Source organism: Nicotiana attenuata, chromosome 9 (assembly GCF_001879085.1).
Source record: "Nicotiana attenuata strain UT chromosome 9, NIATTr2, whole genome shotgun sequence".
Classification (NCBI taxonomy): domain Eukaryota; kingdom Viridiplantae; phylum Streptophyta; class Magnoliopsida; order Solanales; family Solanaceae; genus Nicotiana; species Nicotiana attenuata.
The window spans coordinates 38,456,233-38,482,213 of record NC_031997.1 but is presented as its reverse complement, the minus strand read 5'-3'; the positions used below and the strand labels follow the sequence as shown (position 1 = coordinate 38,482,213).

General features: G+C 37.7%; 3 protein-coding genes across 4 annotated transcripts; 2 read left to right on the top strand and 1 right to left on the bottom strand.

Annotated features, from left to right (window-relative positions):
• On the top strand, positions 10,280 to 12,163 carry LOC109232276 (crescerin-1). The gene is made up of 5 exons (XM_019397979.1): positions 10,280 to 10,661; positions 11,041 to 11,147; positions 11,265 to 11,412; positions 11,497 to 11,691; positions 11,799 to 12,163. Exons 1-5 carry the CDS (start codon positions 10,452 to 10,454, stop codon positions 12,027 to 12,029), a joined length of 891 nt encoding a protein of 296 aa, XP_019253524.1. The 5' UTR covers positions 10,280 to 10,451; the 3' UTR covers positions 12,030 to 12,163.
• On the bottom strand, positions 12,456 to 16,478 carry LOC109232275. 2 transcript variants are annotated; one of them, XM_019397977.1, is made up of 5 exons: positions 15,932 to 16,478; positions 14,795 to 15,823; positions 14,241 to 14,536; positions 13,281 to 13,484; positions 12,456 to 12,979 (listed from the first exon to the last, which is right to left on the bottom strand). In XM_019397977.1, the coding sequence occupies exons 1-5, from the start codon at positions 16,410 to 16,412 to the stop codon at positions 12,848 to 12,850; spliced, it is 2,142 nt and encodes a 713-aa protein (XP_019253522.1). In that variant the 5' UTR covers positions 16,413 to 16,478; the 3' UTR covers positions 12,456 to 12,847. The 2 variants fall into 2 exon arrangements, with proteins under 2 accessions (XP_019253522.1, XP_019253523.1); XM_019397978.1 differs by lacking the exon at positions 12,456 to 12,979 and having other exon boundaries at positions 13,360 to 13,484; positions 14,297 to 14,536.
• LOC109232274 (mediator-associated protein 2) lies at positions 21,837 to 25,114 on the top strand. Its single transcript, XM_019397976.1, has 5 exons — positions 21,837 to 21,946; positions 22,756 to 22,956; positions 23,811 to 23,889; positions 24,037 to 24,120; positions 24,453 to 25,114. Exons 2-5 carry the CDS (start codon positions 22,828 to 22,830, stop codon positions 24,845 to 24,847), a joined length of 687 nt encoding a protein of 228 aa, XP_019253521.1. The 5' UTR covers positions 21,837 to 21,946; positions 22,756 to 22,827; the 3' UTR covers positions 24,848 to 25,114.

Below are 25,981 nucleotides of genomic sequence, written 5' to 3'. Positions count from 1 at the left end.
GATGCATCTGAGATGAGGCTCTCCACTCGGGGAGAAGACCAAGCCTTCGATTCCAAAGTCGGAGAAGGACAATAAAAGGAAGAGGGTTTCGAAGCCCGAAGACCCTCAAGACAAGAAAACCTCTACTCGGAGGCTGCGGAAGAGGTTTACTCAAGTAGGCGTTGATTCTGCCCATTGTTCCCCGGATGATGGAGAAAATGAAAATGAAAAGTCAGCCCTGGTGCCTCGAGTCAAGAAACCCATCGAGGCTGCCAAGCCCTTCGTCCCAGAGACCTCGTCTGGCGGCGAGGGGACTCCGAAAAAATATGCGGGCGAGGCCTCCGTGCCCCCGGAGGTCGTGATTGTCCCTCCGTCTTTGACAACTATACCTGAGGGGGCAAATGTTGAAACCCCCGAAGTTAATGAGAACGCCCCGAGTGAAAAGCTTGGGGCCGCGACAGCAGGTCACTCCCTTTTTTTGCCAACTTATTCCAGGGGGCAATCGATGAAGCCAACGCTCTGCATACGCCCGATCCGAGCAAGGTCCTCGAGGAGGATCCCTTTTAGGGTTGCTATGCCGGGATTGAGGATGCCAATGACCTTAACGATGCATCCGCCATCTTCGAAGAGGCTCAAAATCTCCTCTCTCGGGTGAGTACTTAATTTCAGTATTGCAACTTTCTTTGTTCTTTCTTTGCTATTGACTGATATATCTCCATTTCACGTACAGGTCATCATGAAGTTTAGAGCTGAGCTGAGCCAATGTGAGGCCGAGCTTAAGAAAGTTTCGGCCAAAGAGAAGGCTCTGAGGTTCCTTTGCCAAAAGGATGAGGAGCTTAAGGATCTCCGCACCGCATTGGCCAAAGCTCAAAAAGGTGAGTTCGAGCTAGATGCGCAGGTAATTGTGATTTTAACAAAGTACGGCCTTCTTGGCCCTGCTTCGGAGGCTAACACTTCGATATCTCAGCTGCAGCAAAAGCTAGAGATGATTGGGCAGCTCCGGAGCGAGGTTGATCAAGTTAAAGCTGATTGTCGTCAGTGGAAGAAGAGCATGGATCAACTTGCCGCCGCTAAAGAAGTTGTTACAACCCAACTGGCCTTGGTTGAAACCCAACTCTGGGGCATTCAAGCGAAAGGTCTGGCTCAGGCCAAGAAGATCGAGAAGTTGGAGGCTGAGCTCGCTAGAACTCGGGCCGAAACTGTACAGGCCAAGGCTGAAGTTGTTCAAGCTAAGGCTGAAACTAAGAAGACGAGGGTTGTGGCTGATAAATCCATTGCCATGTACTTAAGGGATGTTGTGGCCGTCCAAGCTGAGCTGAAGGAGGCCTCCGATCAGGGAAGGCGGGGCAATGATTTGGCAAGGTGCCGAGCCCGGAGGGAGACTCTCGAAGAGATCCATGCCCGGGGATTCAATCTTGCTGAGGAGATAGCCGAGGCAAAGGCGTGGGAAACCGATGCCAGGTTTCTTGTCTCCTCCGATGATGAGGAATTAGTGAGTGGCTCCGGGGACGGGGAAAGTGAAGAAGATGTTCCCGAGGGAGAGGGGGCTCTCGAAGATAGAACTGCCGAAAATGCAGTTTCTGAAGATGACGTTGCCGGGGATGTGACCCTGAGAATAGATTAGATTTTTATTTTCTTTTCTATGTAAGGGCCCTTCTAGGGCATTGTAAATATGTTCTGTAAAATACCCTTCATGAATATAAAGTACTTTTCAGCTCTACCCTTAACTTGTGTTGAGTTTTATTTTGTTCTCATTTGCGGAAGATTTCGATAGTTCAAACAATCAGTCCGAGTTTGATTCGGATTCAGAACATAATAAACCCTTAGGTTCTCATTGATCAATGTAAAAATCAATTTGGCATGAGCTCGGAATAATGAGATTCTTGAGTCCGAGTTGAGTGAGAGCAGAGTCTCGTATAATATGTTTTTGGCCCTTAAGCCTTTCGAAGTTGGCCCTTATGCTCCTATATATCGGCCCTTAGTCTCTTTACGTTGGCCCTTGGGCTCTTATATATCGGTCCTTAGGCTCTTTAAATTTGGCCGATTTGACCTCTTAGAATGGCTATATAATTTTTTCCTCATTTCGGCTGAAAAGACTTAGTGAGAATTTAATTATGCCTTAGCATGTGTTTTTTGTACCCGTAGGTTTTTTTGGAAGGTTTGACATTTCAGAACCTTATTAGTAATTTATTTGTGTAAACATGCTCGGATACCTCTTGAGGTATTTGTGAAGGCTGATGTCATCGAAACCCTTGGATTATTCGAGGGCTGAATTTATCGAGGCCCTTAGCTTTTTTGGGGGCTGAATTTATCGAAGCCCTTTATATTTTGCTTTTGCCGAGGGTAGACTGATTTAGCCGGTTTTTACAAAGTGTTTGAAGGCCATAAATTTATAGCGAAAGTCGGACGTCTCCGAGCCGCAGCCGTAGCATTTTATATGACCGTAGTCTTTAATATGGTCGTAGCCTTTAATTTGGTCGTAGCCTTCGGGTGTGTCTCTTGAACTTGCTCCCCGATAACTTTTCGAACTTGTTCGAAAAGTTAGTCCCCGAGTATATTGGCCTTGGACTTTGTTTCAGGGGGATGCCTCTTTAAGGTCTTATGAGTCCGAGTTTTCGGTGACTCGGATGCATTGACTGTTGATCACAGCCCCCGAGTATTCGGGGGTGTTCTTATGCTTTGGCTCTTGAGCCGTTTCCTGTAGGATTATAAGTGTAGAGTTCACGTAATAGTAAACAAAGTGTTTTTGATATTGACAAAACGTTTCATCAAATAATTGAAACATACGTACACGCTTTGCCGTCATGGCTTGACTATTCTATATGGACATGGTTCATCTGACCGTTTGGCCCATTACAAAGTTTTCCTATCGAGGCCCTCTTAGGCGTGAAGTGTTTTCCTTGAAAATATAATTCCCGAGGGTAATGCCCCCCAATATTCGAGGCTGATTGAAGAGAAACCTTGAATACTGTTAAGTTCTCCTTAGGTAGCACATAGTTGTTGCCTCGTTAAAAACCTTGCCGGTAAAACCCATTTGGGACAAAATCTGATCTAAGGGAAAAAAAGTGCAACGCGTGCTTTAAAACCTAAGGCCTTCGTGTAGAAATATGATGCCTTCGAGATCGTATGCCCTCGATTGACAACCTGAAATAAGTTAGCTTTGAACTCAAATGGACAAAAGGATGAGGTCGTACCTTAGTAGTAGTACCGTTTAAGCAATGATATGTTCCAATTGTTTGGCGGTTGTTGACCTTCTGAGTTTATAAGATCCTTTACCGACAATTTCGAGGACTCGGTACGGTCCTTCCCAATTTGGGCCAAATTTCCCTTCATTAGGGTCTCGAGTATTGAGGGTGACCTTCCGTAGGACTAGGTCCCCGATTCCAAAATGTCGAAGGTTGGTTCTTCTGTTGTAGTATCTTTCGATCCTTTGCTTCTGTGCGGCCATCCGAACGAGCGTTGCTTCTCACTTTTCATCCAATAACTCGAGGCTGGCGTTCATGGCCTCGTGGTTTGACTCCTCCGATGCATGCCGAAACCTGGCGCTGGGCTCTCCAACTTCGACGGGGATGAGGGCCTCGGAGCCATATAGTAGAGAGAACGGGGTGGCTCCCGTACTGGAGTTTGATGTGGTCCTATACGCCCAAAGGACCTTGGGTAAAACTTCTCTCCATTTCCCCTTTTCATTGTCCAGTCTTTTTTTCAAGTTCTGAATGATAGTTTTATTTGTTGACTCGGCCTGTCCGTTTCCGGTTGGGTGGTATGGCGTCGATAAAATCCTCTTTATTTTATGGGCTTCGAGGAACTCTGTTACCTTGATACCGATGAACCCGTGGCTTCGATTAGAAGATCTCGAGATGAACCGGCCTAAAGCAGCTATCCGTCCTGTTAGCCTATGTATGGCATTAACGCTGTCCACGACTGTGATGTCTTTGATTGCCTTGATTTTATCGGGGTTGATCTCGATTCCCCGATTTGATACCATAAAGCCGAGGAACTTGCCTGAACCGACCCCGAATGCACATTTCTCGGGGTTGAGCTTCATGTTGTACTATTTCAATATGTCAAAAGTTTCCTACAAATGTGTCAAGTGGTCCTCTACGCGCAGGGAATTAACTAGCATGTCATCAATATAAACCTCCATTGATTTACCTATTTGTTCTTCGAACATACGGTTCACTAGGCGTTGATAAGTAGCATCAGCATTTTTTAACCCAAATGGCATTACATTATAGCAATAAGTAAAGGAGGTCTTTTCCTGATCCTCCAGGTTTATTTGTATTTGGTTGTACCCGGAGTAGGCATCGAGAAAGCTGAGGATCTCGTGGCCGCCGTGGACCCTATTTTGAGAAGTTTGGTTACCTCGTCCTTGATGAATGCATGCTTTACCTCGAACTGTGGCCTTCTCTTTTGCTTTACCGGTCTGAACTTCGGTTCTAAACTCAATGGATGACTGGTGATCTCCGGTGGGATCCCTGTCATGTCAAGGTGGGACCAAGCAAAACAATCTATATTTTTAATAAGGAATTTAACGAGTTTTTCCCTGAGCTCGGGAATTAACCCCGTGCCCAGGTATACCTTCCGATCGGGCAGGTTCTTGATCAGTATGTCTTGTTCCAACTCTTTGACCGTTGACTTCGTGGCATCAGAGTCATCGGGGAATACGAAGGTTCGAGGTATCATGCAATCATCGTTCTTGATCATTTCCTAATGTTCTGATTTGGTCGAAGCCGGCGACTGTGGTTGCTATTTGACCTTCTACTTTTCCTTTGATTCTAGTCCCTTTGTTGATGTGAGAGTCGACACTGGTATCACCTCATCGATTGCAAACATCTCTTTAGATGCTGGTTGTTCGTCGTACACCATTTTGACTCCTTCCGGTGTTGGGAATTTTAAAACTTGATGAAGCGTTGAAGGTATTGCCCTCATATTATGGATCCAAGGTCTTCCGAGCAGCGCATTGTACCTCTTTCGATCACGTGGAACTTTGTTTCCTGGATAGCTTCGGCCACGTTCACTGGCTACATGATTTCCCCTTTGGTGGTTTCACTTGCCATGTTAAAACCGTTGAGCACTCGAGCTGCAGGCATGATCTGATCCTGAAGGCCGAGTTGCTCCACGACCCTCGATCGAAAAATGTTCGCCGAGCTACCTGGATCAACCAGCACACGTTTAACTTGAATTTTATTCATAAGGATACATATTACCAGTGCGTCGTTGTGAGGTTGTTCGATCCCTTATGCATCATCATCGTTGAAGGATAAGGTATCTTCTGGTAAGTAGTCCTGGGTACGCTTCTCCCTTGTGATTGTAACTTTGGTGCATTTAAATGTCGGACCCTGAGGGATATCGACCCCACCTATGATCATATGAATCACGTGCTGTGGTTCCTCCTGTTCGTTTTTCCTGTTTGCATCCATGTCTCTGAAGTGATTTTTTGCTCGGTCATTTAAGAACTCTCGAAGATGACCTTCGTGAATAAACGAGCTACCTCCTCCCTTAATTGTCTACAGTCCTCGGTTTTGTGACCATGGGTTCCATGGTACTTGCACACTTGATTCGGATTCCTTTGAGCTGGATCGGTTTGTAGGGGTCTGGGCCATCTAGTATTCTTGATCCGTCCAATGGCTGACACAATACCTGAAGCATCGATGTTGAAGTTGTATTCTGATAACCGTGGTGCTTCCTTAGGCTCGACGTGTTTATCGAAGCCATTCTTACTCATGAGCCCTCGAGAATTTTGACCTCGATCATTTCGAATGGGATTACGTCCCGGTCCATTTTTCCTTCGATATGCACTATATGGTTAGTATCGATCTCTGTTCGATCGGGGCTCTCTGTCGATGTCCCTTTGAATCCTGCCTTCGGATCTATTTGGGTAAACGGAACCGGATGGAGCTCCCTACTGATCATCCTCGACCCTGATCTTCGATTGGTACCGATTATGCACATCGCTCCATGTCACCGCTGGATATTCAATCAAATTCTGCTTTAGTTGACGTGATGCAATCGAACTTCGCTCGTTCAAAGCCTGAGTAAAGTCCTGGACAGCCAAATCATCTATAACCAGGGTTAGGTCCATGTGTTCCATCTGAAATCGAGATACGAATTTACTTAGCATTTCATTGTCCTTCTGTCTCACTTTGAAGAGGTTCGACTTCCTGGTTGTGACCTTTATTGCTCCGGCTTGCGCCTTTACGAACGAATCAGCGATCATGGAAAAAGAATCTATGGAATTGGGCGGCAAATTATGGTACCATATCATTGCCCCATTTGATAAAGTTTCTCCAAATTTTTTCAACAAAACGGATTCAATCTCATCATCTTCTAAGTCATTTCCTTTTATTTCGCATGAGTACAAAGTGATGTGTTCATTAGGATCGGTGGTCCCGTTGTACTTGGGGATGTCTGGCATACGAAACTTCTTAGGAATGGGCTTCAGAGCCACTTTGAGGAAAAGGCTTCTGCACGAACTTCTTTGAATCCAAACCCTTTAGAATCGGGTGCCCCCGGTATTTGATCAACTCGTGAGTTGTATGTTTTTACCTTTTTGTCATCAGCCTCGATTTTCTTTTCACCTGATTCTATCCGTTTAGTGAGCTCCTCGAGCATTTTCATGATGGCGGGATCAGTTTTCGATCCATTATCATTCAATTTTTCCTGCACGGGTTCGACCCTAGCAACTTCCTGTAATGTATCGAGTCCGATTCTGCTTGGGGCTCGATTCTGATTTTGGAGTTGGGCTATCGCGGCCTGCTGAGTTTGTAGCATGTCAAATATCATTCGAAGGTTAATTCTGCCTTCTTCACCATTTTGTGTGTTCCGATCGGCTGCTCGGGCATCTTTGCGAATGCTATTTTCAAGGTCAGCGCCTAAATCTCCACGAATGGAGACATGAAAATTGACGTCAACCGGATCCACGGCCTGTGGTGCGTCAGGATTGATTGGAGGCACTCCGTTTCCCAGGGCGACTACGTGCTCGTTTTCGTCATGAAGACCAAGGCTGGTGTCAGTATGAGTGGGTACTACTTGAGAGTTTTACATGTTGATTCCTGAAATCAAAAAATACTCACAAGAAAAAGCGTAAAAGTAGTGTGTGTTATGAAGGCTAAAATATTAAGCAATCACTATTATCCTTAGCCCCACGATGGGCGCCAAACTATTTACCCTAAAAATCGAGTAACAATTAAACTTGTAATATGATTTTAAGGATACGTGATTTCACTTAATACCAATTGATTAATCTAGAGATAAGTGATGAAATTTACAAGAATATAAAACAAACCGATGTTTGAACAGCGTCCTCGGGCTAATGAACCCTCTAATAAAGCAAGAACAGTTAAAGAACAATAAATTGATGAACAATAGAGAAATATTATTTTGCTTCGATCTGTATGAATGTAAAAGTGTTAACAAATGATGGGACCCCTCTTTATATACTAGAGGAATCCTAATCGTGGTACAATACTAATTACGAAAATAAATCCCATGATTGATACAAATAACCGCCCCTGATTTGATCTGCTCTGAGATTTTCCCCGTGATCTCTGACCGGTTACGGATATTTCACCTTTTCGTTATTGCATTTCACTCGAAGTCGTTCATACTTAGTCTTGATTGCTACTGGCCTCAGTCTCGACGAACATTTCGATCTTTGGACTCAGTGCCTCGTCTTCAAGCTCGGGTCTGATTCATTATGAGGTTACCCCCGATGCATATCCTTTGTTTCGATCAAATAGCAAAATGGGGTAGGCCCGATTTCGACCGTATACAAATAATGGAGAAGGGTCAAATATATCCCTATACTATCAACAAAGGTTTAAAAATATCCTTCGTTATATTATTTGGTCTTCTTAGCCTCTACCGTTATACTATCATTCAAATATACCCCTCAATTGGACGGACTGCCGCGTGGAACCTGAAAATTAAAGAGACCCACCCCAAATTAAGTTACCCGGTTCCATACTAACACGACCCTAATTAGACCCGTATCCATCCACGTAAAAAATAGTCCTATCCAATTAAACCCCTCATTTCACAATAATGATTTTCCTTAGCAACCAAACCAACAACCTTGTTCATGAAATACTTTGAATATGTCACTATGTTCATGTAAAAATAGGCATTAATCTTAATATATTTTCGATCCACAACTTCAGCCATAAATTTGCGTTTATGCGTGTGTTTTTGGAACATTTCGTTTTCCTCTTTTTGAGTAATATATAGAGGTAGTGATGATTTTCAATTTCTATGCTGACAAAGTTAAGCATTGAGACAATCCACAGGTGATTTTGCAGGCATGATGTGGTTGCCTTCTACTTATCTGATAAAAATGCAAACTTGAGCCTTAAAATTTTTGTAATCGAATCCGAGTCCTCTTGTTCTTGGAAATCTATTTATGTTTGGTTCAAATTTTAGCCCAAGATTCATGCCAAAAGAATAGATGCCAGAGAAGATGGGTATCTTTTCTTCTTCAGTAAGGCCATGATTTCAAAAAGGCGAAATGGCTTCGTGGCCACTTAAACCTGTACTGGATTTTAAAGCCGATATATAAACTTTTGATTTTCCCATTTTAGCACCTCAACTCAACCAATTGAGTATAAATAAACCCCTTCATCAGAGCGTGTAGCTCAATTGCCTGGCAGGAAGAACACGTCAAATTCTAAGACCATTTATTATTTTACATGTGTCATTTGTGGGTCCCTTTTCCTTAAACTAATTTATCAAAATTTCTTTCTTATTTTACTTCTTTCACTATTTCTTCTACAACTTTTAGCGCTGCAGTCCGAGAAAAAAATCTCAGCCATAACCTGACCGCATGCCTCATCAGCCATGAATTTCCATAAAATCCATTTCATCTTTCACTTATAATAAAATCCATAGAATTCATACCCCAAGTCAAAAAGTCGATGGGGCACCTGTTAAAATTCTGCCAAGGCATCAAGAGAGTCGGCGAGGCTATGTCCAAGAAGGACATGAATTGTGAAATCAGAAAGAGAGAAGAAGTCGGACTCTGTAAGTGGGATTTTTCGGCTAAAACTCGATAATTTTTCGATGGTCTTTTCTCTATCTATCTTCTAGTCTGAGATGGATACAAAAAAGAGAGGGGGAGTTAATGTGAGAGAAAGGATTAACAGATTTTTTTGACAAAATTCATTGCTTTTCTTTGTTTTTCACTACGATGGGTTTGAAATAAAAAGAGGAAGAGGCGGGGAAAGATTGGAGTGGGAGAGAAAGAAAAGAAGGGAGAGGTGTGGAGCAGACGACAACGGGAAAAGGGGAAAAGAAACAGGAAGAGGTTAGGGGAATAATGGTATTACTGATTTAGGGTGGGGGCAAGGTGGGGTGGGGGCTTATTTTCTTTCCTTTTCATCTGCAATTTTTTTTTATTTTAGATTTTTTTAAATTAAAATAATTGTAGTCACGCGCCTAATTTATGTGACTTGCACACTCTTTGTCCACATCACCTCTGCCACTGCCACATGTGCATGGTCAACGATCAAATAGGTTTATTAGTTACCAAATACGTGAGTTTGAGTGTTCAAATGGGAACGGTGTAAGTTTGTGTATCGGCTTTACAAGTGAGAGCAAGTTTAAGTGGCCAGAAGGCCATTTCGCCTTTCAAAAACCAAAATACTTTGCTCTCTCATTAGATGTGGTTGATAGATATATGGATAGAAAATTTTCTAATTCCATGTAAACCCAAAATCAATCTATGGACTATACATAATCGTTTCTTATAACAGGTAAGGAGTAAGAAAAAAATTAGTAGAAATTAAAGGTAAAGGAAATGGAAAAGAAAAGAGAAAAAGTAGAGAAGATATCGATGGAAGTTGATTCCACTCGTTTAGGGTTTTCTAAGAATAGCCGACTTGGGTCGGGTGATGGGTAGAGGAGAAATGAATCAGGTGAAAAAAAGGGATGGGTCTCTTTAATGCTGAGGCGCCACGTGGCAGTCCGTCCAATTGAGGGGTATATTTGAATGATAGTATAACGGTAGTGGTTGAGATGACCAAATAATATAACGGAGGGTATTTTAAAACTTTTTTTGAAAATACAGGAATATATTTGACCCTTCTCCGTACAAATAATATAACCTAGTAAGTAATAAGTTACTGTTACATGTTAAACTATATAAATAATGTAAACTATGTATACATTGTTAATATATATAAACTTAAATCCTAAAAGAAAAAAAAGGAAAATCCCACCTTTACTCTTTCAAAATGAAAAAAAATGAAATCATCAACGTTTATATAAGATTCCTTGTCGCAAAACTCTAAAGAATGTGACCGTTACACAAAAGTTCCTCCTTTTCTTATGATCCCTTTTCATTTTCTTTCATTTTCAAATTCAAAACTGACCGTTGCAAATATCTTTCCTTTTTCTATTACACCCAAACTCCAAATCTCATTCATAAAATTACTCTCTTGCTCATTCTCCAAAACACAAAAACCAATCCAAGTTTTCAAATGGCACTCAGATCTCTCGATAACGCTCTCCCTGTTGCACTTGAAAGACCCAAAAAACAAGCAAAAGTCATAGCAGCAGTAAATCATAATCAGAAACCGTCTGAAGTTGTTGTCAATGATGAAAACAAGGCTCCTGTGCCAGATTCCACCGTTGATTACATCCCATCTGAAAATCTTGAACCTATTCCCGACCCAGATAGCAAAATCCAGGTAACTCTATTTTTCTCTGGATTTAAGTTATATACACCATCAATGTAAAGATATTTTACACTTTCAGTATAATTTAACTTGTTATAACAGGTTTTCACTCAATTTTTCAGATTGATAGAAATAGCTTATAGTTACCTATTGTTGTAGGTTAATTTTACCCCATTGTGTAAAAAAGCTATACCCCATCCACGTCGTATGTACGCGTTAAAAGATTCACTAAATAATCAATTTGAACCCAATAAATTAGACATGATGTGGTAGAATTCTGAATCTGAATTTATAAAGTTTAAATCTTGGATCTGCTGTTGCTTCTTCTCTCTTTCTTGAAATTAAAGATTTTATAACCATTTTGATTGACTTTTTCTTTTGTAAATTTCAGGGACTTGTTGAAGGGTTGGAATCTAAAGATTGGTTGGAAATTTGTCACTCACTGAATGATACTAGGCGATTTGTGTTGTTTCACTCTGCTCTCTTGCTGCCAATTTTGTAAGTTCATTATTGAATTTATGGGAATTGTGTTGTTTGATTTTAGGTGTTTGAATTTGTGGGATGAGAGATGGGGTTTCTTTTTTACTTATTTTTATGTGGTTTTTGCAATGGTAGGGACAAAGTTATGTTGGTGATTGTTAAGTCAATGAAAAATCCAAGAAGTGCTCTTTGCAAGACTTCTGTCATGGCTTCAGCTGATATCTTCAAAGCTTTTGGTGATAAGTTATTCGAATCGCCTATTTCTGATGCATTCGAAAATGTGGTACGTATCTGCTCTTATAGAGTTGTAACGTTCTAGTGACTGTCTAATGACGGATTTAATTTGATTGTGTATGGCTTTTTACAGCTTTTGCAGCTGCTGCTGAAGGCTTCTCAAGACAAGAAGTTTGTTTGTGAAGAAGCAGATAAGGCACTTAAGGCAATGGTGGAGTCAATGACTCCTCTTCCTTTGCTCCATAAGCTTCATACCTATGTGAAACATTCCAACATGAGAATCAGAGCAAAAGCTGCAGTCTCAATTTCAGATTGTGTTTCTAAAATGGTTGGTTAACTTATACATTCCCTTGAACTTACAACTGATTTCTTTCCAGAATGTAACTGCTGCAGCATTTAGCTAACACAAACTAACGGTTGGCATTTCTATTCTAGGAACGGAATGGAATGGAGGAGTTTGGATTCGTTTCTTTGGTTCAAACTGCTGTAAATTTGCTTAATGATCGACTTCCTGAGGCAAGAGAAGCAGCTAGAAGTATAGTGGTTTCAGTATACGAGGCGTTAACAGAGAATGAAGAGCAGAAACAAGAGACATGGCAAGACTTTTGCCAGTCTAATCTTCCAGCTATTCATGCACAAGCCATGGTTAAAATTGTATCTTCCTAGTAAACTTTATAAAAGACAGAGTAATAGCAGTAAAAGCTCTTGTTGAGTGAGCCTACTTCATGTATTATCATTTTGTTCCCAAAAGTTTGTTTGAGAAGTAATTTAAGTGAAATAATAGTTTTCACTCACAAGTCTTCAACATTTTTTCCAAAGTGGTTCGTGTCAAAAACAATTTCAACTGCACCAAATACTTTTGTTCAACTGAACTTAAAATATTCATTTCTTTTCAACTTTACTCAAATAAATAGGCTCTATTTTTCAATTTTTTCGACCACAAGATCACATAACTCTAAAAATGCTGATGATAAAAACAATGCCTCGTGAAATATAACTCACAGAGCTTGCTGCAATGACTATGATTGAAATCTTCTTTCAGCTTAGCAATCCATAATAGGTAACTGACATCTTAGCAATCCGCTGCAAAAGTTTTCTCACCCAACAATGATGCAATAGAAAAGTACAACCACAAATAAAAGGGAAAATCACAGAAATAATGTGGCGTTGTGTATGTTTTACATTCTCAACAAATGCACATTGTGCATGAGTTCTCCAAGCCTCATAAATAGACAGAAAAAGGGTAGCCCCTAGTAAGAAAATGAAAAGCTCTATTTGATCTTTCAATGATTTTTTCAAGTGACGCAAAACAAGATTGTATCCCACAGATAAAATGATGTTTGTCCATTGATAAGAATTAAGATAGAGAGACCCTCATTTCTTGTATCTGCTGCAATCAAGGACGGGCAGCTTCAATCTCATTAGCATAGATATCACCAAAATTTCTCCAGAGAGACAAAGGATCTATTCTTCTTCAACAGAGATTATTCTGGTTCAACCAATGAGCGCAAGACCATCTCAACATCAGTTAATGGTTGTCCAGCATAAAGCTTCAGTTTCCCCTTCTTCACAACGATTGCCTTCATAGCATGCGATCTAATTGCCTCGATAAGTTCCTGAAAATATAAGTATTTTATGCCTTCTTAATAAGTGAATGATCAGAATTAAAAATAGCATGGTACATACACAAGTTGAAAATTCAGTTACACATGCAAAGGTTCATAGATACTGTCACTCTTTCAGAGTAACAAATTAACCAACTTTCCTTTAGTGGACTTTCAACAGTACTAATAGTCCTTGAAAGGGTAGTAGGGTGGTTGTTATCAAAAAATTAATAAGGTCCTCAAAATGCAATTGGAATAGAATGCAATACATGGAAATAACATAAAGATACTCAGACAAGCTTAATATTCTTACTTTAACAGGAAAAGGGACAATTTCAGCACTGAAGTCTCCTAAATCGTCAAAGGAGGACTCCAAGAGATAACAAAAATTGGTGGCATCACCACGATCTTCAAAGGCAACTGTATGAGATGAGCTACCATTCACATTAGAGCTACTTTTTATGGCAAATAATCCTTCTGGTCCTTCATCTTCATGACCTCTGCGCATGCGTATAACCTGCATATTAACATGCACGTTAGTAACAGAAGCATGAAGCAAAAGCCACAGCAAACACATTTATTCAGACTTTGGAAAATTGGAAACAGACAGGACAGGAAACAAAAACATATCTATCTGACATAGGATTAAGATTTGTCCATTCAAAACACATTAACATATAAATTTTGACTGTGAATATCCAATATAAGGTCAATGAATCACACAAGAGCAATGTCAAATATCTTTCTTGCTATACTGAATTACTGGTTACTTAAACAACCGGATGTCAGCAATATACCAACTAGAAAAGTTCTCTGATCTTAACACAAATATGCAAGTGCATCAGTAAGGGAAATCCGTGAAATATATGAAACGAAATTATTGAGGAGAGCAACAACCAAAGAAAGAGGGTAAGGTTATACAATATGCAAGGGAAATAAAAATGTCTGGTTAAAGCACTTCTAGCACGATGCTACATAAAATCTGATAAATATTCCTCACATGATAAGACAAGGATCACAGTTATCCAAAAAAAAAAAAAAAACAAGGCAATGATCCCAAGTTCAAGTAAACTGCAGTAACATCACATGGTTTCAGTTCAACAAATTAGCTTCCTCCCAGACTTCCCACCTTTCAAAATATAAACAGAGCTCAAATCATTTTTTTTTCTTTTGACATCACCAAGTTTGCTGTAATACTTAGAACCACAAATAGTGGGAATACAAGCTGTCGAAAACAAACAAGTAAGAAGTGATCATTGATCCATATACATACAAGAACATAAGGAAGACTGAACCACCACAAGTCAGTATCATTTCCTGATTTCATACCCCCGTTTGGTTTCACTACTTTTTGGTCCTTAACCTCCTCCATCTTTGAAGCTCCATTTCGATTTGACTTCTTGTGTCCGTTCATTGTTGTAGTACTCTTCATACTATGTGATTCTTTTGAGTCCACAACTTCAACCAAAGTGTTTCCAGTATTTGAAATAGTTCCTGTCTCCTGCATTGGTTCTTTTGAGTCTACAGCTTCAAACAAACTGCTCCCATTATTTCTATCTACCGAAATATCTGTAGGTTACAACCAAACAGTGCAGTACATTAAAATGCATCTCTCGCTGATTACAGGAACTAGTGTAACAAGAGACAAAATTGGTTCCAAGATTTCTCTCATTGTTTTTCAGCAGTTACTCAATAGGTGAAAGACATAAAGGTTTAACACTATAAAGTACAATTTCAGAAGGTAATCAATAGATACAAACCTTGGGCAGCGATAAAGCGTGTCATTACATAAAAATGAAGCCAGTTAAAAGGGTTTTAGAATGTTACCGATTCCTGGTTCAGATTCCTCCAAGTCTGATGCAATTCTTTTTTTCTTCCACCCTCTCGTCTCCAATGAGTTCTTCTTGACAGATTTGACAACATCAACTTTTCCACCTTCAACTTTTTCAATACTCCTTCCTTTTTTCCGCCTCAGGTTGTTTTCGGATGATTTCATCTGTACAGGTATTTTGGATTCTGCCTCTTCAGTGTTCTCTTTTCTCTTTATGCTTTCACCAAAATTCATGATAGCACCTCTGTGAGAATCAAGGGTGAACAGGTCTACCTCATCATCGCCTGACACATCGACTCCACCTTCTCCATTTCCGTTCTTCAGTACTTCAGTGTTGCCTTCCACGGTTTTTTCTCCATTTGTACCATCACTTGGATGTTCAGGGGGCACAAAACCCTTTGGTTTATTACTTGGCTTACTGCCGAAATCTCTAAATTTATGCTTTCTTTTAAATATTAAAGCAGCATTACGCTCTTTCTCATCCAAATTAACACCATCTTTCCTGCCATTTTTATCAACATCCACCCTTGGATAATTAACAGAATTTGCAGGCTGCTTGTCGCTACCCTTCTCCAGTCTCTTTCTCATCTTGATTAATCGTTCGTCAACTTCCTTCTTTATTCCAATTTTAACATCACTATCTTCTTCATCCTCGCTCTCCTCATCGACGTTACTTCCCTTCGTCTCCAATCTCTCCTTCTCTCTTGCCTCCCTTGCCATATGTTGAATTACCTTGATCTTTTTCTCCATTTCAGTCTCATCCACAAATACAATACCCCCATTTTCACCATTTTGCTTTCCGTCTCCATTCATAAACATTCTCAATTTGTGCTTACTTTTACCTTCCAAATCCAAATCCAAATCCAAATCCAGGACTTCTTTTTTATAGCCATTACGATCCGAAGTTCCATTTTTTACACTATAATCAGCTGAACCAAGTACCCAAACAGCACAAACCGTTTGAAGTACAAAGGCTCCAACTACCCACAACCCAAATTTCAGTAACGAGCTTTTAGTAAAGACACCTGTAGTTGCATCAACAACTCATTTTTTACAGCCATTAAGGTCTTAAAAGTTTTAGCTTTTATAGCATAAATCATCAAAATTCACTACAGGGTTTTAGAAAAATGTACCTGCAGATGCATTAACAACTCCGGCAGGGCCTGAAACTTCTGACAGTCGGAGTTCTTGATTTTCCGACGTGTTCAGCTCGTCTCTGGCGGCTAGGTCGGAGGAAATAATGTGGGTTTGTTGAAGTGGGGTTTCATAGAAAGTACCTGCAGTGTCATTAACAACTCCGGCGGGCTCTGAAACTTCCGGCAGCCGGAGTTCTTGATTTTTCGGCAGTTTCAGCTCGTCTCCGGTGACTTGGTCAGAAGGCAAAATGTGGGTGTGTTGAATTGGGGTTTCAAGGGGACTTATTATTGGTTCAGTTCGGGGGTTTATGTACTGTTTAGTTAGGGTTCTGAGTATTTTTGGACGGAGATAGTTTTTTCTCTTTGTGAGTTTTCTTGGGCGCGGTGTAATTACGGCACATGCTAGCAAAAGGGGTTTCCTTGAAAGGAGAGCGTGAGGTCGAACGAAACATGGTGAAGTGCTGTAAGCTCCCGCCATGGTTATGGAGTTTGGACCTCAACACTCAAATGTGACTTTGCAATTTTTTTATTTTTGTTTTATAATCATTATAGCATTATGCTTTTTATTAAGGATAAAATAGCAAGAGCATTTCACTTTACTACCCACCTCTTGACTTGAACTTTTCATTTGACTTATTACTATAATACAATTTTTTTCCAGTGTTAAAATAAATAGATTTTTTCCTTCCTATACCATATATGAAACTTTATTATCAAATATATGCATAGTTTCTAATTTACCCGCTATGTTTACAGTTTTTCTATAATTATTATACCATTCATTAAATACTAATTATTAGTAGCTGAATCTTCCTAATTAGGCGCGCTACAAATTAGGAACATAATATTCTAATTGATTTAGCGACCTTCAGATCAAATTTGAAACGCAAATCCTATATCTTCAATTTAAAATTAAATTACATAGACTCTTTTCTGCAAAAACTCTGTTCTTCGATATTTTTCCTTAAGCCACAAATCAAAAAAAGACAAAATCGTCAACAAATTCGAATCAAATTGTAGAAATCAGTTCTGCAAAAGCTCAGTCCGTCGACATTCTCTCTACATCTCTCTCTATTTCTCAATCGCAAATTTCAGTAATACAAAGCAAATGAAAAGAGAGCAGCAATTCCACTATTGACAACCATTAAAAACGCTTGAAAGCTTTGAAATTCAAATTTGGACTTTTCAAAAAAACCATTATTTAGTTTGGAATTTGGGTGTTTGTTGAAAAATATCGGGAATATGGTTTGGAATTTTATATCTCAATTTTGAGGGTTTTGGTGAAGATTAGGACTTGGTTTTGACTGGAATTTCATATTGAAACTCGAAGAAGAAGAAGAAGGAAGACGAACATATTGCACGAAAATTGTAGATAAATTGTAGATTAATTTGTATTCTGATTGTAGATGTGTTATTTTCTGTTTTCACAATAAAAAAACGGCTAAACCTACTACAAAATTTTCTAGAAAAAACGCAATTATGAAAATCCCAATTCATGTACACAATTGAAATGAGAATGAATAGAATATAAAAATTCAATGTACCCCAGTTTGGTAGATATTTTGTAGATGAATTGTAGATTATTTGTATTCTGATTGTAGATGCATTATTTTCTGTTTTCACAAATCCAAAACGACTAAAACTTCTACAAAATCTTCTGCAAAAAACGCAATTATGTCGAAAATACCAATTAAGCTACAATTGAATGGGATTGTTGGCTATTGAGGAGTAGTCAAACTTGGAAGACTTCATATTTGATTGAATCTTTTCCTATGTGATCTCATACTTTAATATCATGATATATATCAAGTATAATCCTAATTCGTAAATGGTTCTTTGAGGTTTTTTAGACAGTCCCTACTATTTACCATTATTCCGTAAATGCATTTTCTTTCCCTCTTTCCCACTTATACATGTAGAATCTATTGTCTGATGGAGATTGTTTTGTTACTTCTGGATTTTTATGTTTGTGATAGTATTAGACTATTAGATCTAAAGATTCTAGTCCAGGATGGTAACCACACTGGTGTTTGCGAAGATGACTTTAACGACCTGGGAAAAATGAAGTGTTGGACTTGGAGCTGAACTGATGACTACATAAACGTAATGTTGCAAATCTATGTTTCCATAATCATAGGTTTTTATGTTTAATAACAGTACATAAACGTGGGTGAGGGTGAAGGTTTGGGAGAGAGAAACGTGGGAGGGGTGGGATATACGGTACCTTGAATTAAGGAGGGATATACGCTGCATTAATTGTACCCTTAAAATACACTATGGTATAGAATTGGTAATTTGGTATGCTAAATGTAATTATATCAAACCTTAAAAATTGAGGGTAATAAGGTTTCCTATATGGTATAGGAATGTAAAAATTCCTAAAAGAAAAATTTTTTCTAGAGCCGTTAAAACGGGCTTCGCTCGTGAGGTTAGCCCAATCCAACTCGTTACTTGGGTAGGGTTGATTTGAAATTTTTTTGCTGATTTAAACTGAGGCTTATAAGTCCGCCCCAAGTCAGTTCGCTGACCTTTGATGCTTGATCGAGGCTATGTCTGGGATGGCCCGTAGGCCAAAATTAATTAAATTCAAATTTAGATATTTAATATTTAATAAAAGTAAAAATTAAAAACATTATTAACTATAATCCCCATTCTTCAACCTTAGTTCATTTACTCTTCCATGTCAACTAGAATTTAGATTTTCGATATGCATGTAGTATGATAAGATTAGTTTTTATTTTGCTTAATAAACAACGAACCATGAAAGTTTTAAGTGGCCAATAATATCTTTTTCATAAAAATATATTACTTTAAGTGGCCAATGATCAGTTTTGTTGCTTTAATATATTATTAATAATTAAACTGCTCTTCAATATAGAAAATAGTCAAGTTTTAATACCCAAAGAAAATTGACAACACTAGCAAACTTCATGCATTTTAAAATTTTTATGGACTATAATGATGAAATCAACAAATGATGTTAAACCTAAAGTAAAACCCTCCACATATAAACCATTGAAGCAATCCCTGAACCTGAGAAAAGTGAAAGAAAAGTATTAAAAAAATATTCATGTAACGTTAAAAAAGAAGATTTAGAGATATAGAGAATTTGCTTTTCAATTGCGAGATTTCCTTGTCAAATATGAAGATTCTTGTACCCTCTAAACAAACAGAAGTCGTTCATATGATTAAGAGACTATGTCACGAAAAAATATCTAAAGATTAGAAGAAAAAAATTGGAGGGGCGTCCCGCCCTAGTCCACGACCCTCTTAGGGCTGGGCCCATCCTAGCCATTTTAAGGTCCATTTCGGTATCGGGCCGGCCCATCCTAGCCCACCAAATTTATAAGCCCACGAAGCCCAGGCTGGGTTGAGCTAGGCTGACCCGTTTTGACAACTCTAACCCTTTCATTCCAACTCAATATATATATATTAAATATGATTAGAGTAATTTTTTAACTCACTTTGCTAAAATATTTTCTCATGTCAAAGAAATTCAATAAATGTATAACCTAAAAAAATTGATTATTACATATATATAAATAGAATAATTTTATATTATTGAATCTCCTTTCTTCAAGCTAACTTTGTTGTTGCACAAAAAACAGTTACACACTTCATTACAGGAGAGATATTAAAAGTAAGAATAAAGAGATAAATGTTGATAAGAAATAAAATATGTATTTAAAAACTTAATTAGATAGAAGGGACACAATTATTTATAGTTTGCGGGTTAATTTGATTTTTAAGTAAATTTGAAGGAGTAAAATAATATTTCTAAATCACAAACTGATAATAATAACTTAATTATAAGGTATAATAAAAGGCAAAACATGAAGTGCTCTTAGGGTTTATTATTTGACTCTTTATTCCCAAATATATGCTCCGCATACGTGCCACTTCCAAGACCTTCGACCTCGTTCTAATGGAGGCTCAATAACCTAAAGTCAAATTTTAATAAAAAACCTTATACATTTTTATTCTAGAATTCATATATGTATGTACACATACATATGCAAAAAATTATTATTACCCGTTTTTCGTGCTTATTGTTATAATATTCTTAAATAATATAAAATCTATAACTTTACATAGTAATAATATTATTTATATTAGTAAACGATAATTTGAATAAATAAAATATTAGGTATGTATTTACAATATAATTCTTTTGGTATTGTTGTAAAAAATTATATTTACCAATACGAAAATATAACTAATTTAATTCAAGGTTCTAATTAATTTAACTGTTAAGGAATAGACAATCTCTTTTTCTTTCTGTTTTACAAAAATTATATACTTTTTATTTTTCTGCAAACTTTAATATTGTCTAAGCTAAAATAAAATCATAAAATTACATTTAAAAATTATTTGAGCCTCAAAATCTTGAAGGCCTAAATCAAGGTTTTACTAGGCTCCCTCTTGAGCCACTATCCATTCTTGACATTCTCAATTAAATTTTATAGAGTTCCAATTAAGATAAGAGAACAATGACAATAACACTAAACAACGAATGTGCCATTCAGTTAACAAATGCGAATGAAGTTGGTTGAACAACATGTTCGTGCTGACAATGGTCTCAATGAAACTGGTGGCTACAATTAAAATATATCAAAGACGCTTGAACTTTTTTCATAAAATCCAATAGAATAATAAGACTCTAAAATGGCCTAATGTGAGAACGCAACGCATACGCATGATGTGTCGATAGGCGCGCATTATTACATTAAATTCTCCTCTATATAAAAATATGGTATTAAGTGAAAATAATAAAGGGGTGAGGGCATTACTCATCGAGTTTTTTTTAACATGGCGACACTTGCCTCGAACATCTCTTACTTAAAAAAAGAGACACAAAAGAACTTGCTTTTTTGACGTATGAGTGTGCCAAAAGGAATTTTAGAGAATCTGTATTAAAATTAGAAAGTAAAATCGCGAGAAACATGAAAAAAAGAAGTAAAATTGATAAAAAGGTAAGTATATTGTTTAATTTAATGAGAGAAAAGATTTATCATATTACTCCCTCCATCCACGTTATCTGATTTTTTGGCCCCCTTTTTGTGGTCCATAATATTTAATTTTTTCAGATTTCAAGAGTGAATTAATTATTATTTTCAAAATTACCCTTGGAGTAAACAGTGTTGGAGTATGTGTTATATTTATTTTCCATTGCAATTGGATTCATCCATCCAAGATTTGCGTTTCACTTCTCTAATAGTCCACGTACTACTTGTTATAAAATCTCGTGTACAATTCATGTTAATTATTTTTGTAAAATAAAACTAGAGAGAAAATGTTGAATTTTTTTTGCTCCAATTTAATAGTTCGTTGGCGTTTTAAAATTGAAATTACATGACAAATTGAGATTTCTTGTTGAAAATTTGAAATAGTCTTTGATTCTCACAAAGTTTTCAATGAGTTTTGCCGGTTGCTTCGAGTTATGAGAATTGCTAATCATCACATCCCAAATCCCAAAATGGTATTATGTTAAACATAAAATAAAATAAAAAAATGTAAAGAGATAGTAATGATCAATATAGTCAATTTTATTGCTAATTAATGTTAAAAGATGAATTTCTTAATATGTATGAAAAAATAAAATAAAGTGGATCGGAAGGAGTAGCTCATTCAAACCTATCTCTATCAAATTTAAAAAAACTATTAAAATTTGAATTTTTTTATTAACTAATGTATAACTACAAATTATACTCCCTTTATTTTAATTTATGTGAACTTATTTTATTCATAATCCGTGCCAAAAAAAAATTCAATTTCTTATTTGGAAAACCTTTATGTAATGATTTATAGTCACACAAAAAATATGTGACTCATTTTATACCACAAGTTCAAAAATCTTTCTCTTTTTTCTAAGCTCCGTGTGCAATGGAATGGGTTCCATATTTTTTGGGGGCCTTAAATATTGGGGGCATAAGATAAGGGTTTCGCCAGCCTTACCCTAAAGCCGCCCTTGCCTCGCTCCGCCGCCCGGTTGCTCTCCAATCTCCGGCGCAGGTAATCTCTCTCTCTAATATATAGAATAGTGTACAAAGTGGAAACCCTAAGCATGTTGCTCCAAAAGCATTTTAGTGTCTGCTTAAGCATATATAATAGAAAAGCATTGCTTCTAAATTGTAGTGGCTGCTTTACTGGATTTGCTAGTTTTATCATTTCTATTTGTGAATGAGAGGACAGCTATTGGGGAAAGAAACAGTATGTGAATAGGGTAACAAGTCATTGGCAATACCTCTATTTGGATGATGATTTATTTCACTATCCTGTTATTAAGAACAAGAATCATAGTATTAAGGTAAATAGAAAAACTGAACAAACCAAACCATAAAATGAATTTAACAAGGATTACCTCACTGAGTCAAGGAAACTGAACTTAGTTTATCAGACAGAAAGTGCAAACTAGCCTGGGGCGTAGGCAACTGGGATTACCAGAGGCGGATTTCAGGATTTTAACTTGATGGGTTGTCCTTATGGTCTTATCAATAAACCCGTTGCACTTTTAAAATTTATGGGTTCGGTTGAACACGTAGCTTGGTAGCTACATCCACCACTGAGGATTGCCCTCGTCCAATATTCTAAAATTAATTAGTAGAAGTTCGTGTTTCGAAGTTCAAGTGATTGGAGCATCCGATAGACTTGTGCCTGTGCAACTCTTTTCAAATTTAACCTGCTGCAGTTTTGATAGTCTTAGTAAGTTTACGATTGGATCGTTTATTTATTGCTATGGTCAAAGATCTGTTACCTTCTCCAATTATTTTCCAATTTTGAGCTATCTTATGCTGAATTGCTGATTTTGCTTTTCTGTGTAGGCCTGTGGTTAAGGAGGTGCTTGGTCTGCAATCTTCGAGAATAAACGCTCTTATTGATTATATTTCGTTATTATGGATCCTCCGAAAGAACTTAGCTACAAACCTCCCCCAGAATTTGAGGAGGTCAAAAAGGATTTACTTATTAATCTTAACTTAGCAGACTCAACTGAGCTCTGGCTTATCCAATGGCCCTTAAATCATGTAAGATTCACGAGGATTACGTTTTCTTCCGCTTTTAGGATGTAATAAGGTGCATGTTTTTTTTAATAATTCAATCACAATTGGATAATAGGAGATCAAGGTACTTACAATATCTATATAGGTTTAGTCACATTATCATAGTCTAATGTACATTATTTGTCTCTGATTCAATCTTAGTTCTCTTCTTCACCCATGTATGCATCTCCTCGATGCCTTTGCTCATCTATGAGGTCTTATTTTAATATTAAAAGGAAAAAAAGAATTTCTTTCATCATCTAGAAGATAATTTTCTAATCCTTAAATTGATGTTTTGTCTGGAAATTGGGAAGGAAGGGGTAAAGAGTGGAAAATGATTAAGAAATTGAGACATTTTCTCTTCTTCGCGTGGTTGGGGAGCAAAGAAGAGATTTCAGGGAGGAAAATCAGCTGCTGAAGTCTATAAGTGAATATTTGGTTGGTAAAGATAAAAAAATTACTTTATCAGGATAAAGGAAAAAAGAAGATTATTCAAATTAATAATTTCCCTCACTTTAGTGAAAAATATCCAATGAATCGAGAGATTTTCTGTCTCTGTTTCTTCTCTGAACAAGCAACACTAAGGGATTCCCATCCTTCCCTAGTTTCCTAACAAAGAGTGAGCTTACGTGAGAGGATTGGTGATGGGACATAGTAGAACATGAATTTTTTGACTTTCATGCACTGAAGTTACCATGTTCTGTGAGGAGACTAATTCTGATTTGCTCAGTAATTGAATTTGAACAGAATCACTCTTAATGTAGGACGTGTTAGTATATTTTCAGTCACTGTCACTTATATCAGTTCTGTGTTATTGCATTTCCAATTGGCTATTCCAGCATCCAGATTTTGATGGGAGAGAAGTTTCGTTGAAGCTCCATCATGATGGGCATATGGGCAGCTTTGAGGATTCATCTGGCAAGTATAGTCTTAAGATGTAACATTTACATCTAATTGTGGTTATCTCCCCACCTCAGCGCCTCTAGTGTTCGTATAGGCTTTTTAAGATAATGAAAGATTCTTTTAATTTCCTACCATCTTTCTCAACGATTGCCTTTGTAACAGGTAAATCATATGAAGTGGTCAGTTGTAGAGCGCTGGACCTAGATGCGACGGTCTTTATATCTTCTGAGTCTGAGACAAAAATTGGTAACTCCTACTCGGCATTTCTTTCAAAATACAAAGTTCCTTTGCATATTGCTATCCATATATCTGTTTATTCACTCATATAATCTCACGCCACTCGAAACGTGTAATGTCACTTTGGATATGGCATATCTATATGTTCTTTTGTGATGTTTTTCAAGTCAAAGCTATTCTATTGACAGTTGAGGCTTCATAATCTTATTTTTCTCTATTACGGCTTGGGATTAATTTCTGAGTAGGACAGACCATTATGTTGTACCACGCATTGTTGTCATGGGAGTACTGAAGCTAATGTGACTCAGTACTATATCTGATGCTTTTGCATGTTTTGGCAGCTGGGAAAATTTCACGGCGTGTTTCCCTTATCCGTTACCCAGAGCCAAGTGAGCTTAAACAGAACAGCATAAACTTGAAGCAGATGGCTCAGCGGTCGTCTGCTACTACATTGACCAATTCATCTCGTCGCTTTGCAACTCCTACTCAAAGTAACAGGACTCGGAGTATGCGAACAGCGAGTGGCTATACTCCTTCCAATAGCAGAAACAGAAGCTCTCTGTCTGAAGCAGGGGAACCATCAAAATCTACCAAGAGAAAACACCGTGATGGCCCTGCGAAATCCAATGACCAATCTGCTCAAGATTCAGGAAGGGATCATAGTGCATTGACTTCAGGGTCCTTGGATCAATCTCAAGAACAAAAATCAAAGAAGAAAAGGAAAATTGATGGTTGAAGTGTTGGCTTATGGTTTTTCTGCGACATTGATTTCTCTCGGGCATCTGTTGTAAAACAAATATGTGGTTCTTGCCCCACAGATGGTGTCTATGTAGTGATTTTTAGGTTTTACATTTATTGCTGCTCATTTTATGAGGTGAATCCCCACTGAATTTCCATTGACAAGAAAGCTTTTTGTTTATCTAACACAGGAAACTAGAAATACTGTGCAAGTTCATATATAGGAGTAAATACTACATCGAACAGAGCATAATTTTCGTTTTTAGGCTTTTTGTGTCTTCGCTTCATGTTTCGCCCTAAAACTGTAGTGGTCTCTGATCAGGTTAGGAACCATTTCGAATTTGCTTTAATACATCAGTAGTTTTTAACTGTAAATTTAATGCAAGTCGTTTTAACTGTAGACATTTTGCCAAGAACTGAGTCTATCATCAATTAGTTTGGGGTGGTTTGTTCTTTTGCATTCTTTGGATTAAGGCAAATTTGAAACTGTCCTTTATGGAATTCTTAGCTTTCTTTCTTACTTCTAGTGTCTTATTCTTACCGTGGGAATATCTCATCTTTTTTACATGAGATCTAAGTGGTGATTATTCTTTCACACTTTTTTCTTTAACAGCTAGCAAATAAAGGGCAGGAAAGCTTCATAAGAGGGAGAGAAAATGAGAAATTCTCACCCTACATGTGCCAACACATTTGCCATGCCTGCCATATTCAATTGATGGTTTTAATCAATTTACAAAATTTTCAAGAATTAACATCTAAAATCAAAATCATTAATGATTCTTTCTTTTTCTTTGTCTTTTCCTTTTTGTCAATTAACTACATACCGAGAAGTCAAAATTATACAACTTCACAACTTACTATCGGTTAATTCATTCATTCCTAATAAAAATAACAACAAAAACAATGTTACCATTTTCGAAAAAATAACAACAAAAACAACAATGGCAACTTAAAATCTATTAGAAACAGAGGCGGATCAAGGATTTGATGACTACGGGTGCCATTATTTATCATTAGTGAAGGAGATTGGATTAGGGTATACATTTAGTCGGTTCAATCCGCTTTGAATTGATTCGGTTCGGTTGGTTCGATCCACTTTAAATTAATCTATTTTGATTTACAAGATTTTTGG